The 13,577-nt window shown below is 38.1% G+C and overlaps 1 protein-coding gene across 4 annotated transcripts in view; it reads left to right on the forward strand.

Annotated features, from left to right (window-relative positions):
- ARSB (arylsulfatase B) overlaps window positions 1–13,577 on the forward strand; it is a 68,999-nt gene that overhangs the window by 27,178 nt on the left and 28,244 nt on the right. For all 4 annotated transcript variants that reach the window (XM_021379671.1, XM_021379672.1, XM_021379673.1 and 1 more), the window contains exon 5: window positions 7,675–7,918. In XM_021379671.1, coding sequence (XP_021235346.1) covers window positions 7,675–7,918 — 244 coding nt within the window. The remainder of the gene's footprint in view (window positions 1–7,674; window positions 7,919–13,577) is intronic.

Consider the following 13,577-nt stretch of genomic DNA (forward strand, 5'->3'; position numbering starts at 1 on the left):
TTCTTAAAGGAAATAATTCATTATATGCTGTTTTTTTTTTTTTTAAGAATTAAATTAAATTTTCCACATTGTTGGAGCATTTTTTATTCTGCAAATGCCAAAACCAGTTGTTAAACTTGTTATGATAATTAGGATTACTAACATACAAACTTAGCATTACAGTTCTGCTATTGCAAGGTTGTATAATATATATTACAAATTTAAAGCCTCTGATTTTATCATTTTAAGAGAGTGGAAGGTTTAGAACATGTACAAGTTAAAGACGGTTTCTGTAAGGAGGCTTGTGAGTAGCTCCTTACTTGGAGTAAGAAGAGAGCAAATCTTGAAAAGAAATACTGGAATTAAAACTGCTTAATAACAGCATCTAATACAATCCTGGATGGATCTGTGGGGAATTCTCAGGAAATCTTCTGCAATGAGCTCATCCAGAGCAATTTGCCAGTCATGTCAACAGCATGGTGGGGTGAGGTTTAGCTCAGTTGTGGTCATGAGAAGAATACAATCACGAGACAGAAAAGGGTGCTATATTTAAAAAAAAAAAAGAGAGAGAGAGAGAGAAGAAACAGGAAAAATAGTAAGTTACTTTTCAGTAGTAGAAACAAGGTCTAGCATATTGGAGAAAAAGTAGATTAAATAGATTGCTACAGTGGAATTGCCAGGTCACAGCCTGAGCCAATGGTTGAGCACCAGCTGAGAAGGCATGGCTAACCCAGGGAGCTCAGGTGCAAGTAATCCATCTGAGCAACCAGAAGGAGTGGAGCCTAGATCCACCCTTCCTTACCCTCATTTAAGGGTTAGCAGCTAAGGGACCAGTATCCTTCTGGATAAAGATTGCACTCCTCTTGAGCTGTTGCTGGTTGTTGAAAGGGGTGAGCAGATTTTTTTTCTTTTTTTGTTTTCTGCTATTGCTCTATAGTATTTGTATCCCAATAGAAGGTTCTATCATCTTCTTTTGCTGCGCAGTTACTATACAACAAGTTATGTTGTTGCTTTTAAATAATGCATGGAAGAAAACAAAGTGTGGAGGGTGTTATTTAGAAATCTTTTAATAGCCATTTAAGTCCCACAGAATAAGAACTGTAAATCTTTAAAGTGAAGACAGTTTCCTACCCTATTTGCACAACAGTACCTCTATTCTAGAGCATTAATTTGAGGCATGCCATTTGCAGAAGCTGGTAAGATGATGTTTGCTGATAGTAGAAGTCACAGATAAGCGGTTGCTTGGGCTATTGGGCCACATGGTGAGGAAAGTTACTGTGTTGATCATACTATGCTTAAGTGTACTTTAGATACTCTTATAATGTTTTCCTACAATCCAAAAGTAAGACATAAAGGTCTTTTTATCATTTTTATATAGTTTATAATTTCACTATATTGACAATAAGGATTTTTGTGCACTTGACTGGGGGAGGTTTATTTTCTTGAAACAAAACAGAACATTTAAACTGGCTTTATATATTGTTATAGTACTGTTTTCGTTTGACGTGCTTTCTCAGCGATAACTTTTGAACCCATTGATGCGGAATTTTGATAAATCTATTAATGCAACTAATATTGCCTCTGAATTCGGTAACTACCTGTAAATTATCTTCACAAGGAATGTGCACAGGAGACTTAAATTCATGATCTTGGGAATATCATTAGTCAGTTCATTCAGAGGCCTTTACTTACACCGTATTTGATTTTTCTGTTGTCTAGAGAGGTATAAATGCCAAATGAAGCTTTTCCCATAATTTTTACTATCTATTGCCTGTGTGGTTTGTATTATGAAGTAGACTTGCTTCTGTTGCAGTGTCATTCAATTAAAAAGTTTGTCGAGCTGGAATTTATACATACTTAATTAGTTATTGCTCTCAGAATTGCTTTATTCCTGTTCTTTATTATCAGACTGTTAAAGAAGTTATATTCATTAAACTGTTTACTACTTGCATATGTCCCACACCACTGCATATATATAGTGCACTCATCAAAACGTTAGGCAGCTGGCAAGACTTCAGAGAAGAGTTTGGGAGAAACAGAATGGTCTATCTGTTTAGTTTTGTTTACTGAGTTCTTTAAAAACTCTTGTAAAACATCTTTGACAGTTTACAGATTACAGATGTAGCAAATTAAATTCTTTCTTGTGTATACGATGGTGAATATTAATTAAAAAAAAAAAGTATATGAGGAAAAAAACTTTGTCCTTAATTTTTAAAGGTACAGATAAGATGCTTACTGTGCTTTTATTTTGCTTATGTTGAAAGGTTTTTATTAAAAAAAAAATAATAAAAATTCATTACCTTTACCAAAACCCACAATATTTTGAAAGACAAACATCCTGTTATACAAAGTTTTTTTGGAATAAGGTTTATATTATCTGATTTTCATCCAGAATCTTTTGGTAGGAAAGTGCTATTTTTCTTGTTTCAATTTAGACCATTAAAGTGTCTTAATATGAACAGCATTGTACTGAGATTGGGGGGAGAAAGTGATTGAATGTAAATAGGTTAATGACTGAAAGGATATAAAAATTGTCCTATGTGAAAAGATTCTGCTCTTGAAGGCATATTGAATAGTTGCTATGGTTAAGAGAATTATATATATGTATATGTTTGTTTGTTTACTGGCAGAAGTTATCATCAAAATGTATGGCTGTCAACGGTTTATGGGCGTTAGGCCCGGTTCCGTGACGAAGGGGACAGGGGATCCACGGGTCCACGCTCCGGGAAAAGGGAAAAGGGGAAAAGGGTAAGGAGATGGCCCTGAGAGCAAAGAACAGCGGCAACAATCTGAGGAGAGACAAACTAATTTACTAAATAAGATATCGGAATGCAAAACAACACGCTATAATACAATATAGTTACAATTTAAGCTGATAAATCCAATACAGAGAGAGAGAATGTCCCAAAATCAAGGTAGGCCTTACTCTACTACCGACGATAAGACGGCTGGANAGAGACGGCGGAAAAAGGGACAAGGTCTCGTGATCTGCAAGTTTTTATACTGCGAGCTTCTATCTTTTCCCTCCGGCTGGAAAATGGTAACAAAGGAGCAAAGTACCGTGGGGACTGTAGTAGTCCTTCTCTTCTGAGAACTAGGTATGTCCACTACATGATGTTATGATGTGGAATACCAATAACCGAAAATCACAAAACCATGACAATGGCAAAATTTCTCCAGTACATTAGATGTCTTCAGAGGACTAGGGTATCGTGTATTGTTATTACTAAAGCAAAGAATATTTCATCTGGAAAGCTTTATATCAATCTGTTTTATCAAGAATGTGTTTCCCACAAATACATTTATATGGAAAATCTGACATAAACTGCATTGTTGTTTACAGTATGGAGGCATTATATTGGTTTAGGGATTTCAGATCTGCTAATTTTGTTAGTGTCGGTTCCATAGAAGTTACTCAGTGTGGCAATTCTTTTCGAAGAGGATTCCTATGTTTTGGATACTGAGGGCCATCACAAAATTAAAAGACAATTATACTACTTAAAATAGACATGATTTGGCAGGGGATGATAATATTAGAGATGAATTTGACTTTTATACCCAGCGATTTTTGTCCAATTCCCGATTCTCAGAAATATCTACTGTCCTTTAAATACTATTCTACCTGTGACTGCTTGCTTCCCTCAAATCTAACAGTTGTAGAATCTTTCCACGGTACTTAGAACTGCCAATATGTTTAATTTTCTTGTTAGGGTTGTTGCTTTCACTTACATAGCAGGAATGACACTCTTTCCCAAATCAATGCACATATAATTTGTGTTTTTTTATAATTGCTATATTATATAGGTTTCTGTGTAGTCAACAAAGCTTATGTTAATTTGAAGGTGTACTACTTTGCTCAAACCAAACTTCTAAAGTTGTCAGGATGCTTCTGTTTTTCTGCCTCTTGTTTCTTCTGTCCATGTTTTGCCATGTTTACTCTACACATGCATCAAATATCATTAGAAGAAAATCCTGTTGGAATGATAAAGAACATTTCAGGTGCTCCGATCTTAAAATAGCACAAAATGATGGATTTGATAGGAATACCAAAGGAACATAGAGATAGCTAAACATCTAACAGAGCAAACTGAGGCAACAACAAAGCTCATTATAAATGCATGATTCTTCCATTTAAGAAAACAAACAGTTCTGAATAAATTAGCTAGGTTATATTTATGCCAAGTATCATTTCTAATTATAGCCTCATTTTCATCCTTTCTTTATGAACAAGAGCTGATTTGTTTTATAATTTTTCTAATGCATATAATATGTTGTGGGTATTATTGAAGTCTAAATTGTACTGAAGTAATTGCAAAAATTATTCTTACTGATAGGAAAAACATACTCACTTAGTTTTCCAGACTATTCTGCTCTTATTTTTAATGAAAATCATACTTGATGTTTGTCTCCAGCAAAGAGACAATTGAAATATCATGCTTGGGGGGGGATGACTTGTGCTTTCAGCTGAAGTAGCAGGGCTGAGGCTTTCGTAAGAAGTGTTATAAATCAGAGCCTCTAGCCGTAGGTACCTTGATTACAAAAGCTTTGCTCTGGAGACTGTTTACTGAGATAATGTATTAGGATGAGTCATGGAGAGAAATAGTTGCAAAAATGGATGATAAATCATTGAGGAAATATTGTTTTGAAGTGGATTTGGAATTGGATATGAAGTTGGCATTGAACATGAAGCAACAATGATCCTATTTATCTCTTACCTAAGTGGATGTTAAGTGTGTGTTTTAAACTACTGGAATTTTCCATATGTACTGTGGAGTGTGTTCCACATTCAAAATACTTTGCTAAAATGACATGAATTTTTAGTGAGAAATAGCATGAAGACGTAGCTTGTTTAGGAGAGTGTGAGTATGCCTGTACTTCTATGGACAAGGGATCCACCTGAGTATGTATCCTCTCTCCATAGTGGTATCTGGCAGCATGTGATTGAGAAAGTGTTAGAACTCATCATTGGTGCCTTTCACTTGAAATTTTGTGAAAAATTTCAAATCTTCAGCAGACGTAGCTGAAGAAATTCCTGAGACAGAGTAATTATCTTTTCACTTAAGAGCTATCAATGATAGTTTAACTTCTAACTTCTTCAATGGCTTTCTGAATCCATGCAGACTTTTAGCATAAATAGATTAAATTTCAGTAAGAGAACTTCCACAGGTATTATCTTAGGGGAAAGGTGTGCATATACAGAAGCTGTCTGTGTTATGTCCTATTGTCTAGACATACACTAGACCACCTAGAAATCAGTTGCAGTTCTCTAGTGGTTTTCCATGCTTTTCTTTCTCCGAAGTCTACATCTCATACAGTCTGTGACTTGTTCATTCCTTAATATTTCATCAATCTAGACACCATTATGATCTTTTAATGTTATGAAACTTTCTCCTCTTTAATTTTTTTTCTTGATATTTGAAATCTCAGATAATACTGTAAATATTCAAAAATACATGAATATAACTTTTAAAAATGGTATAAACTGCCAGTTTATACTGGCATCATCAACTCTGTTCTGATTCACTAGAGTGAAAACTTCAAGAATCAAAACAGAAACCACCATTTTCCCTACTTCAAAACTTTCTTGGTTGCTCAGTAAAGAACTGAAGCAGAAAGTAATCCTTGTATACAAATTCCGTAGGGAGAAGGAAATAGTAAGTTTGCAACCTGAAAGTGAGTGGGATTAAGCTTTTTTTATATGTTTTTTTTTCATTTGCATATCAGATAAGTTAGCAAAACAAGAAAATGTTGTTGTTCTCCTCCCATTTCTTTTAATCATGTACTACATATGACATCACGCACAAGTCCTTACTTGCAGATTTATGCTGGATAGAATCCTTGTCTCAGGGAGTTTATTGCATAATGAAACTGGCACAGCGTTGAGTGTCTTAACTAAGCTACAGATAGTGAAGTCTCAGGAAAAAAAACTATAGTAAAGATCTGACTGTGGCCCAATAAATGTACACTTCATTCTTCTGTAGCTCACTCTACTTCTCTAATTTCTTGCTGTTTGCTGGTATGTTAGTTTCTGAATACTAGTGTTAAACTGATGCGGAAGGTAAGTAGCTTGTCATGAATAAAATACTTAGCATAGTTAGGACAAATTGTAGAATCAAATCTTAACAAGTTCTAACGTAGTAAAGGGCATCTCATCTACACTGTAGTTCTCCAAAGGTTAAAAGCTACTGAGAACAATGTCCAATTATTATTCCTGTCAGGAATTCCTGTTCACACATCAGAAGGAACTGTTGAACCAATGTCTTCTTATTTTGTCACAGACAACTGCTTAAGTTCTTATGTCTCAGTACTCAAGATCTTTATGTGAGAAATATTGGTAACTAGTATTTGGTTGCTTGTATTTTGTAGTGAAAACTGTAAAGCTCTTGATATGTTATTCTTTTTCTTTAACCCAAGTGTGCTGTATGTGCAAGCAGCCTTCCTGGAAGCTAATTGGGCCACAGAACACTTTGTACTTTTCAGATCATTCTGAGGTTTTTTTTTTGAGTGTTTAGTTAAGGCTTACACCTTTGAAAATCTTATATTAGAATATCCCTTAGTAGAACAAAAAGAGTCTTTCAGTAGAAAGGTATTCATAGTAGCATTTTACACTGATCCTTAATTAATGAAACAGAAGGGAGATTATTTGGCAGTTACAGTGGAGTCCCTCTGTAATGGACTGAACATGAATTTCCTGTTTCTTACCTCAAATTTCAGCTTTTTAATCAGAAAATAGAAACTTGACAAATTTTACTGAAGGTTAGTTCAATGACTACTTTGAAAGTAATTTTAAGCATACTAAAATACAGAAAAAATCATGCTGAGAAGGATTGTCATCAGTTACTGTTCAGAAATCATTAAAACAGGTATAAACAAGAACAAATGTACAATAGTAACTAAAGTCACCTCAGATCATTAATTCTGCCACTTCTAGAAATCCAAGTGTTTTTCTAAATGTAGAAGATTGGTTAAAAAGTTACATGAGCTATCTTTGATTCATGTAGGTATTTCTGTGTTACTGTAGTCAAAGTTCAGCTTTTCCTGTAACCATCTTGCCTGATCTTATCAACCAAAATTGATTCAGCGTATTTCCAGGTTGTTCGACTACTTCAAGTAGTTTCAACTCAAGCTTTCTGCTTTTGATTGAGAAGCCAATTGTTTTGTTTGATATCACAAATCACTGACTTTGGCGGCTTACAAAAAACTGGAAAAAAAAAAAAAATTTGTGAATGAGCAGTATGGTGTCCTGACACCGGAGTAACAGTTTTCAATTTAAAATATAACTGCTTTGGAAAATTGAATGATAGTGTAATTAGAGTACTGGTGATGGTTTTGATAGCAACTCTTCCTGTGGTCTTGAATGTAGTTGGAATTAAAATTAAGTTCTTGATCCCAGAAGCTTTAGCTGTTTATTGATCAGAGGACATTTTTAAACATTACTTTCTAAATCATCACCTTGCAATATGGTATTGTTTTTGGCCAGTGATAATTTTATATTGTAGTAATTTCTAAGACTTCTGCAAGAATTAACTTAATTTTTAATACACTCTGAATATATTCAGTACATTGTATGAACTTCCATGTCATGCCTAGATTGTAATAAATATGTAAATATTTTTCAAATGGATGAATGAATGTTGTAGGGAGGATTGTTCTGTTTCTTTCTTACCACTGATTCTATTTGATTACTTTTTTCAGATAATGGAGGACAAACTATGGCAGGTGGAAATAACTGGCCGCTGAGGGGAAGAAAATGGACCCTCTGGGAAGGAGGAGTTAGAGGAGTAGGCTTTGTTGCAAGTCCCTTACTGAAGCAAAAAGGTGTAGAAAGTCACGAACTTATCCATATCTCTGACTGGCTACCGACACTGGTGCACCTTGCTGGAGGACATACCAATGGCACTAAGCCTTTGGATGGCTTTGATGTTTGGAAAACTATCAGGTAACCTGCATGTCAAATCACTGAGTCAGAATTCTGGTATGGGAAGAATTTATTTAACCTACAGAACAGAGCTGAATCGAATTAAAAATGTTACTTATTTGTTTCCCTAGTTGATGGTAAGATGTGGATGCTTGTACATAAGAAAATTATTCCTCAGGAGAAGCATAATAAAAATGGTATCACAAATATTGGATATTGGACTTGGGGCTCTGGGTACATCTGAATATGTGCTTGTTACTGGTGCAGCGGGCTCAGCAGAGTAAGTTGAATGTAAAAGAATAAATGAAAAGGTCATTAACTGATAAAGATGATTAGTCACTGGAACAAACTATCAAAAGGAACTCTAGTGTTGTTCCTCTGTGGTATATTCAGTTAAAACTTAGATTCAATTAGTCCTTTGTCTTTCAAAGCTGTTCTTGTGTTGTAACATTGTGTTTTATCCTACTGAAATGGATTATAGAGCCCTGTCCTGGTTTCAACTGAAACAGAGATGATTTTCTTCATAGTGATTGGTATGGTGCTGTGTTTTGAATTTAGGAAAAGAAAAATGTTGATAGTACACCAATGTTTGAGTTGTTGTTGAACAAGTGATTACAGTAGACCAAGGAATTCTCAACTTCTCACACTGCCCTGCCACTGAGGGGGCTGGAGACACATAAGGAGCTGGGAGGGGACCAGGGCACTGACTTAAATTAACCAAAGGGCTATTTCATGCCGTATAATGAACAAAAAAAATGGTGGGAGTTGGCCTTGGGTGCTGCCACTGCTTGGTGACTAGCTGAGCGTCAGTTAGGAACTGCTGTGCATCACTTGCTTGTACATTTTTATCTGATTTATTATGGTTTTTTTTTTCTGTCCCATTAAACTGTATTTATCTCAGCCCGCAAGCTTTATCTTTTTCCTTTTCTCTCCCCTGTCCCAATAAAGATGGATGGGGGTGACTGAATTACTGAATAGTCATCTGGGTTAAACCACAAAAGTCATTTTGGCACCCAACATGGGGCTCAAAGGGCTGAGATAACACATGAACTTCTTATAACCATTATATTAGATTGATAGTTGCTGGTCACAATGTTGATTTATTCATTCATAATGTTGCTTTATTTGCTTTCAAGGTTGTCTTTCTTAATTCCTTTCTTATTGTTTATTGTCTCTAGGGGCTGGCTTAAGTTTGTTTATGGTTTTGCTGGTTGCTCAAATTACATGGATCATGAACTTAATCTGGTATTCATACTCAGAACTGCCATCATTCTTGAATTTCAGGAATCTTACCATGAAAACTATTAATAAGTGTGCTCTTCACCGCATCTGAGTTAAAATAGTTTTAAAATTCTGAATATTCTTGAGATGTTCAAGCTAGGATGATCCTATTGCTATGTCTCCAGTTTTTTCTAAGATTCAACTACTACCTGAAAATATCAAACAAAGATCTGGCCTGAGGCAGGGTTGTTAGTGGTGGCAAAGCGTGTGGGAGGATATAGTCAGGTATCTGTCATGATTGTCACCTCTGATAGTTTCAGACATCATCCCTAAACAAGTGTGGAACACTAACTGATACATTTTTAAAAGGTGTGCCCTGATTCTGATGTCAGAGATTACAGCTCACTTCACTGTGCTGGATTTTCTCCTGTGCCTATCAAGCAGTAGTCAACGCTATTCAGAACCCTTAAGAGGAAGAAAATGCCTCTGGATTTGCTCCAACCTTATGTCAGGCCCTGCAGTTGAACCAGAAAGTCAAACCAGGGCGGAGAAGTCAAGCAGCTGGGATCCCTCTTCAGGGAAAGGTGTGTTGACAAAGCAATTGGAAAAGGAGGACAACCCCTCTCCCTCTGGAGGTAACCTCTGTTGTGTGTGAAGGAAAGGTATCTCTTCAAGGAAGATGTATGTAATCCCTGCAAGTGAATCACCATAGAGAAGAAGCATCTAATATTTGAGAGAATTAGCCATGCTTAAGGGAATTTATCTTGACCTGGCCAATGATCGGTTGTCCGAAGATCCAAATGAAGTCAAGGGCATATGATCCATGTTGCAGAAGTGTGTGCTAAGTCACTGGCAGTATTGACTTGGAAAGATGGAAAGGGAAAAATGGTTGATAAATTTGCTGGCCAACTCCAGCAATATGAAGAAAGTCTCTCCCTCCCTATGGGCCTGAATCTCCAGTATGGAGAAACTGGTTAAGCAGTTTAAACAGAGGGAATGAGTTTTCTCCCTCACCTGCATAGACCAATATCTCAACTTTTAGGAGTAAGCGCTCTTGTGCTCAAGAGGGGACCTAGTGGGTACACACCACGTTCTACTCCTGTTCTTTCCTGTATGACTGTGGAGAGGATGTGAGGAAGTGGGGTGAAAAATGTACTTTGACCCTAGAGGCATGGGTATGTTAAAGGGAGGTCTTCAGGTAAAAGGTTGCTTCAGTTTCCAGTGACAGTTCTCCAGACAGAAAGACAGACTTGTCTGTTACTTCTAATCACAATGAAGGGACTCCTGATCTGCATTTACAAGAAGTAATTAGTGAATACTGTGACCAATATTAGACCATGCAGGTAGAAGAAAGGGACAGCTAAGTTTATTGGACTGTGTGGATCCAATGGCCTGGCATGTCAGAACCACAGGATTATAAAGCCCTATTGGACACAAATGCACAGTGTACTGTTGTAATAGGCGGTTGCGAGGATACGAGGTGTAACGAGAAAGGCCCCCTCCCCGAAGGAATAGGGACAAGTTGAGCAAAGAATGTACCCGTGACGCAGGGAAAATGGCAAACTAAGATGATCCGATAAGCTACCTTTTGATATGTCAGTAAATGGAAAATACTGCTTCATGCTTCACTGCTACATGCCTCAGCAAAAATATCCAATCAGCATTAAGGGAGTAAGCTTTAGATGGCAATAGTGGATAACAAGTATTATAAAAGTAGTGCTATACCTTTGAATAAAAAAAAGCTTTTCTTGCTGCTATTGTGTGTGTGTCTGTGTGTGTGTGTGAGTGTGCTTTCAAGTGGTGCCGAAACCCGGGAACGTGTGTGTGTGTTTTCAAGTGGTGCCGAAACCCGGGAACGTGTGTGTGTGTTTTCAGTGTACCCTAATGCCATCAAACTGTAAAGAAACAGAACCTATTTGTATTTCTGGAGTGAAAGGGTGATCCCAAGAGCTAACTGTAGGCTAACTGGAGGCTGAAGTGAGCCTCACTGGAAATGAGTGGAGAAACATCCTGTTGTGTCTGTCTTGAATACTTTGTAGATCCTTGTTATAGACTACCTCAATAGAGGGTACTTCAAGGACTTAGAAGGGTACAGCCAAATGCCATTTGGATGAATTGACTAGCCAGCTCTGGCTGCCTTGGAGACGGAAGAAATTAAACAGCTGTCTACCTTGTGCAGTCTCTCAGATGAACCTTATATTGTGGGGTTGCTAAGAGGAGAACAACAGGTGCTGATTCCTACCAGAATGGAATACCACTGGCAACATCACACCAGACAAGGCTGGTTCGCTGACTGGAGAGCCAAGGAGCGATCAGCAAGACTCACTCACTTTTTAATAGTCCTATATGGCCAGTGTGGAAGTCCAGTGGAGGGTGGAAGCTAACAGTGGACTATCATGGGCCTGAATGAAGTCATACAACTGCTGAGTGCTGTTGTGACAGACGTACTAGAATTTCAATACAAACTGGAATCAAAGACAGCAAAGTCGTGTACCACAATTGATATCACCAGTGTGTTTTTCTCAGTTGTTCTGGCAGTAGAGGGTGGGCTACACCACAGTTTGCTTTCACTTGGAAGGTGCACCTGGACCCTACTGTTTTCCATGGGCTGATCCAGTTTGCACTGGAACAGGGGGAAGCTCCTGAACACTTGCAGTACATTGATAACATCGTTGTGTGGGACGACACAGCAGAGGAAATTTTAGAGAGACTGTACTCTTAAGTCCTTCTGAAAGCCAGTTTTGCCAGAAAGCAGAGTAAGTTCAAGGGACTTGCACAGGAGATCTGGTCCTTAGGACTAAAATGGGAAGATGGACAATGTCAGATCCCGGGGGATGTGATGGATAAAATAGCTGCGGTGTCTCTACCAACTAGCAAATAAGAAACAAGTTTTCTTAGGTGTTGTGGGTTTATGGAAAATGAATATTCTGGATTACAGTCTGATGATAAACCCTCTCTATCAAGTGACCTGGAAGAACAATTTCACATAGGGTCCTGAGCAACAACAAGCCTTTGAACAAATTGAACAAGATTTCATGCAGTAGCCTTTGGGCCAGTCTGGACAGGACAAGATGTTTAAAAAAAAAAAAAAAAGTGCTTTATACTGCAGCTGGGGTGAATGGCCTCACCTGGAGCCTGTGGCAGAAAATACCACAGGAGACTTGAGGCTGACCCCTAGCATTTTGGAGTCAGGTGATACAGAGTATCTGCTATGTTCCAAATGAAAAAGCTTTTGGCAGCCTATGAGGGGGTTTGAGCTGCTTTGAAAGCAATTAGTTCTGAAGAACAGCTCTTGGTACTCCAAAGGCCTGTGCTGGGCTGCACATTCAAAGGGAGGGTCCCCTCCACACGTGGTGTATCTGAGGCTATATGGCGTAAACACAGGAATCTTGGAAGAGATCATAGGCTGGCCTGCAGGCAGAGCAGTGCTTACATGGATCCGTAGACTTTTCGGCTTTATGTGCTACCCTGTCAGCAAGGAATCTGGGGATGCACAAAAAGCTGGGAGGGGGCACAGCCAGGGTGGGTGACCCAGTCTGGCTAGAGGAATATTCCATGCCCTGTGGCTTTATGCTCACCAATAAAACTAGGTGGGGTGTGCCAGGGGAATGGCTGCTGCTGGATGACCGGCTAGGCATTAGTCAGTGGAGGGTGAGCAGTTGCATTGTGCATCACTTGTTTTGTGTGTGTATATCCACAAATGTAGTGTATATATAATACTATATGAGGGCTGCTCTGAAATTAATACATCCTATTTTATGATGTTGGCCCATGAAATCAGAGGCGGATGCTGGTGTTACGGTAGTAGAGGTTGAACTTTCCTGACAATATTCCATTGCATTTTGCTGCTGTGTGACAGATGGCAGCAGAGTGGCAGCCTGGCAAAATGGCATCTGACATGGAAGTATGTATGAATCAAGTGTGTGTCATTGAATTACTTCATGCAGAAGAAATGGCACCCGCTGACATTCATGGATGCTTCTGGAGACCAAATAGTGGCTGTGAACAGAGTGAGGTGGTGAGTGGTGCATTTCAGCAGTGGTAACACTGAGATGAAAGACAAACCATGTTCTGGACAGCCATCACAGCTGTCGCACCACAAAATGAAGAGTGCCTCAATTAGGTCATCCATGTGAATCAGCAGACTGCAACCATGGAACTGTGTATGGAGCTGAATATTGACTTCAATGCACCGGAAATGGTGGTGGCAGCATTGGAACATCTCAAAATTTACACCAGGTGGGTCTCACGAATGCTCTCAAAGGAACAGAAGTGACATCATAGGCAAGTTTGTCGGATTCTATTGAACAAATACAAGGATGAAGGTGACATTTTTCCTGGGTTGTGTCTTGTGGTGACAAGACATGCTGTACTAGCTAGAGTCAAAACAGCAGTTCATGGAGTGGCAACATGTGAATTCACCATTTAAAAAAAAATTAAAAAAAAAAAAAGTTAAAGT

The sequence above is a fragment of the Numida meleagris genome, chromosome Z, assembly GCF_002078875.1.
Source record: "Numida meleagris isolate 19003 breed g44 Domestic line chromosome Z, NumMel1.0, whole genome shotgun sequence".
NCBI lineage: Eukaryota > Metazoa > Chordata > Aves > Galliformes > Numididae > Numida > Numida meleagris.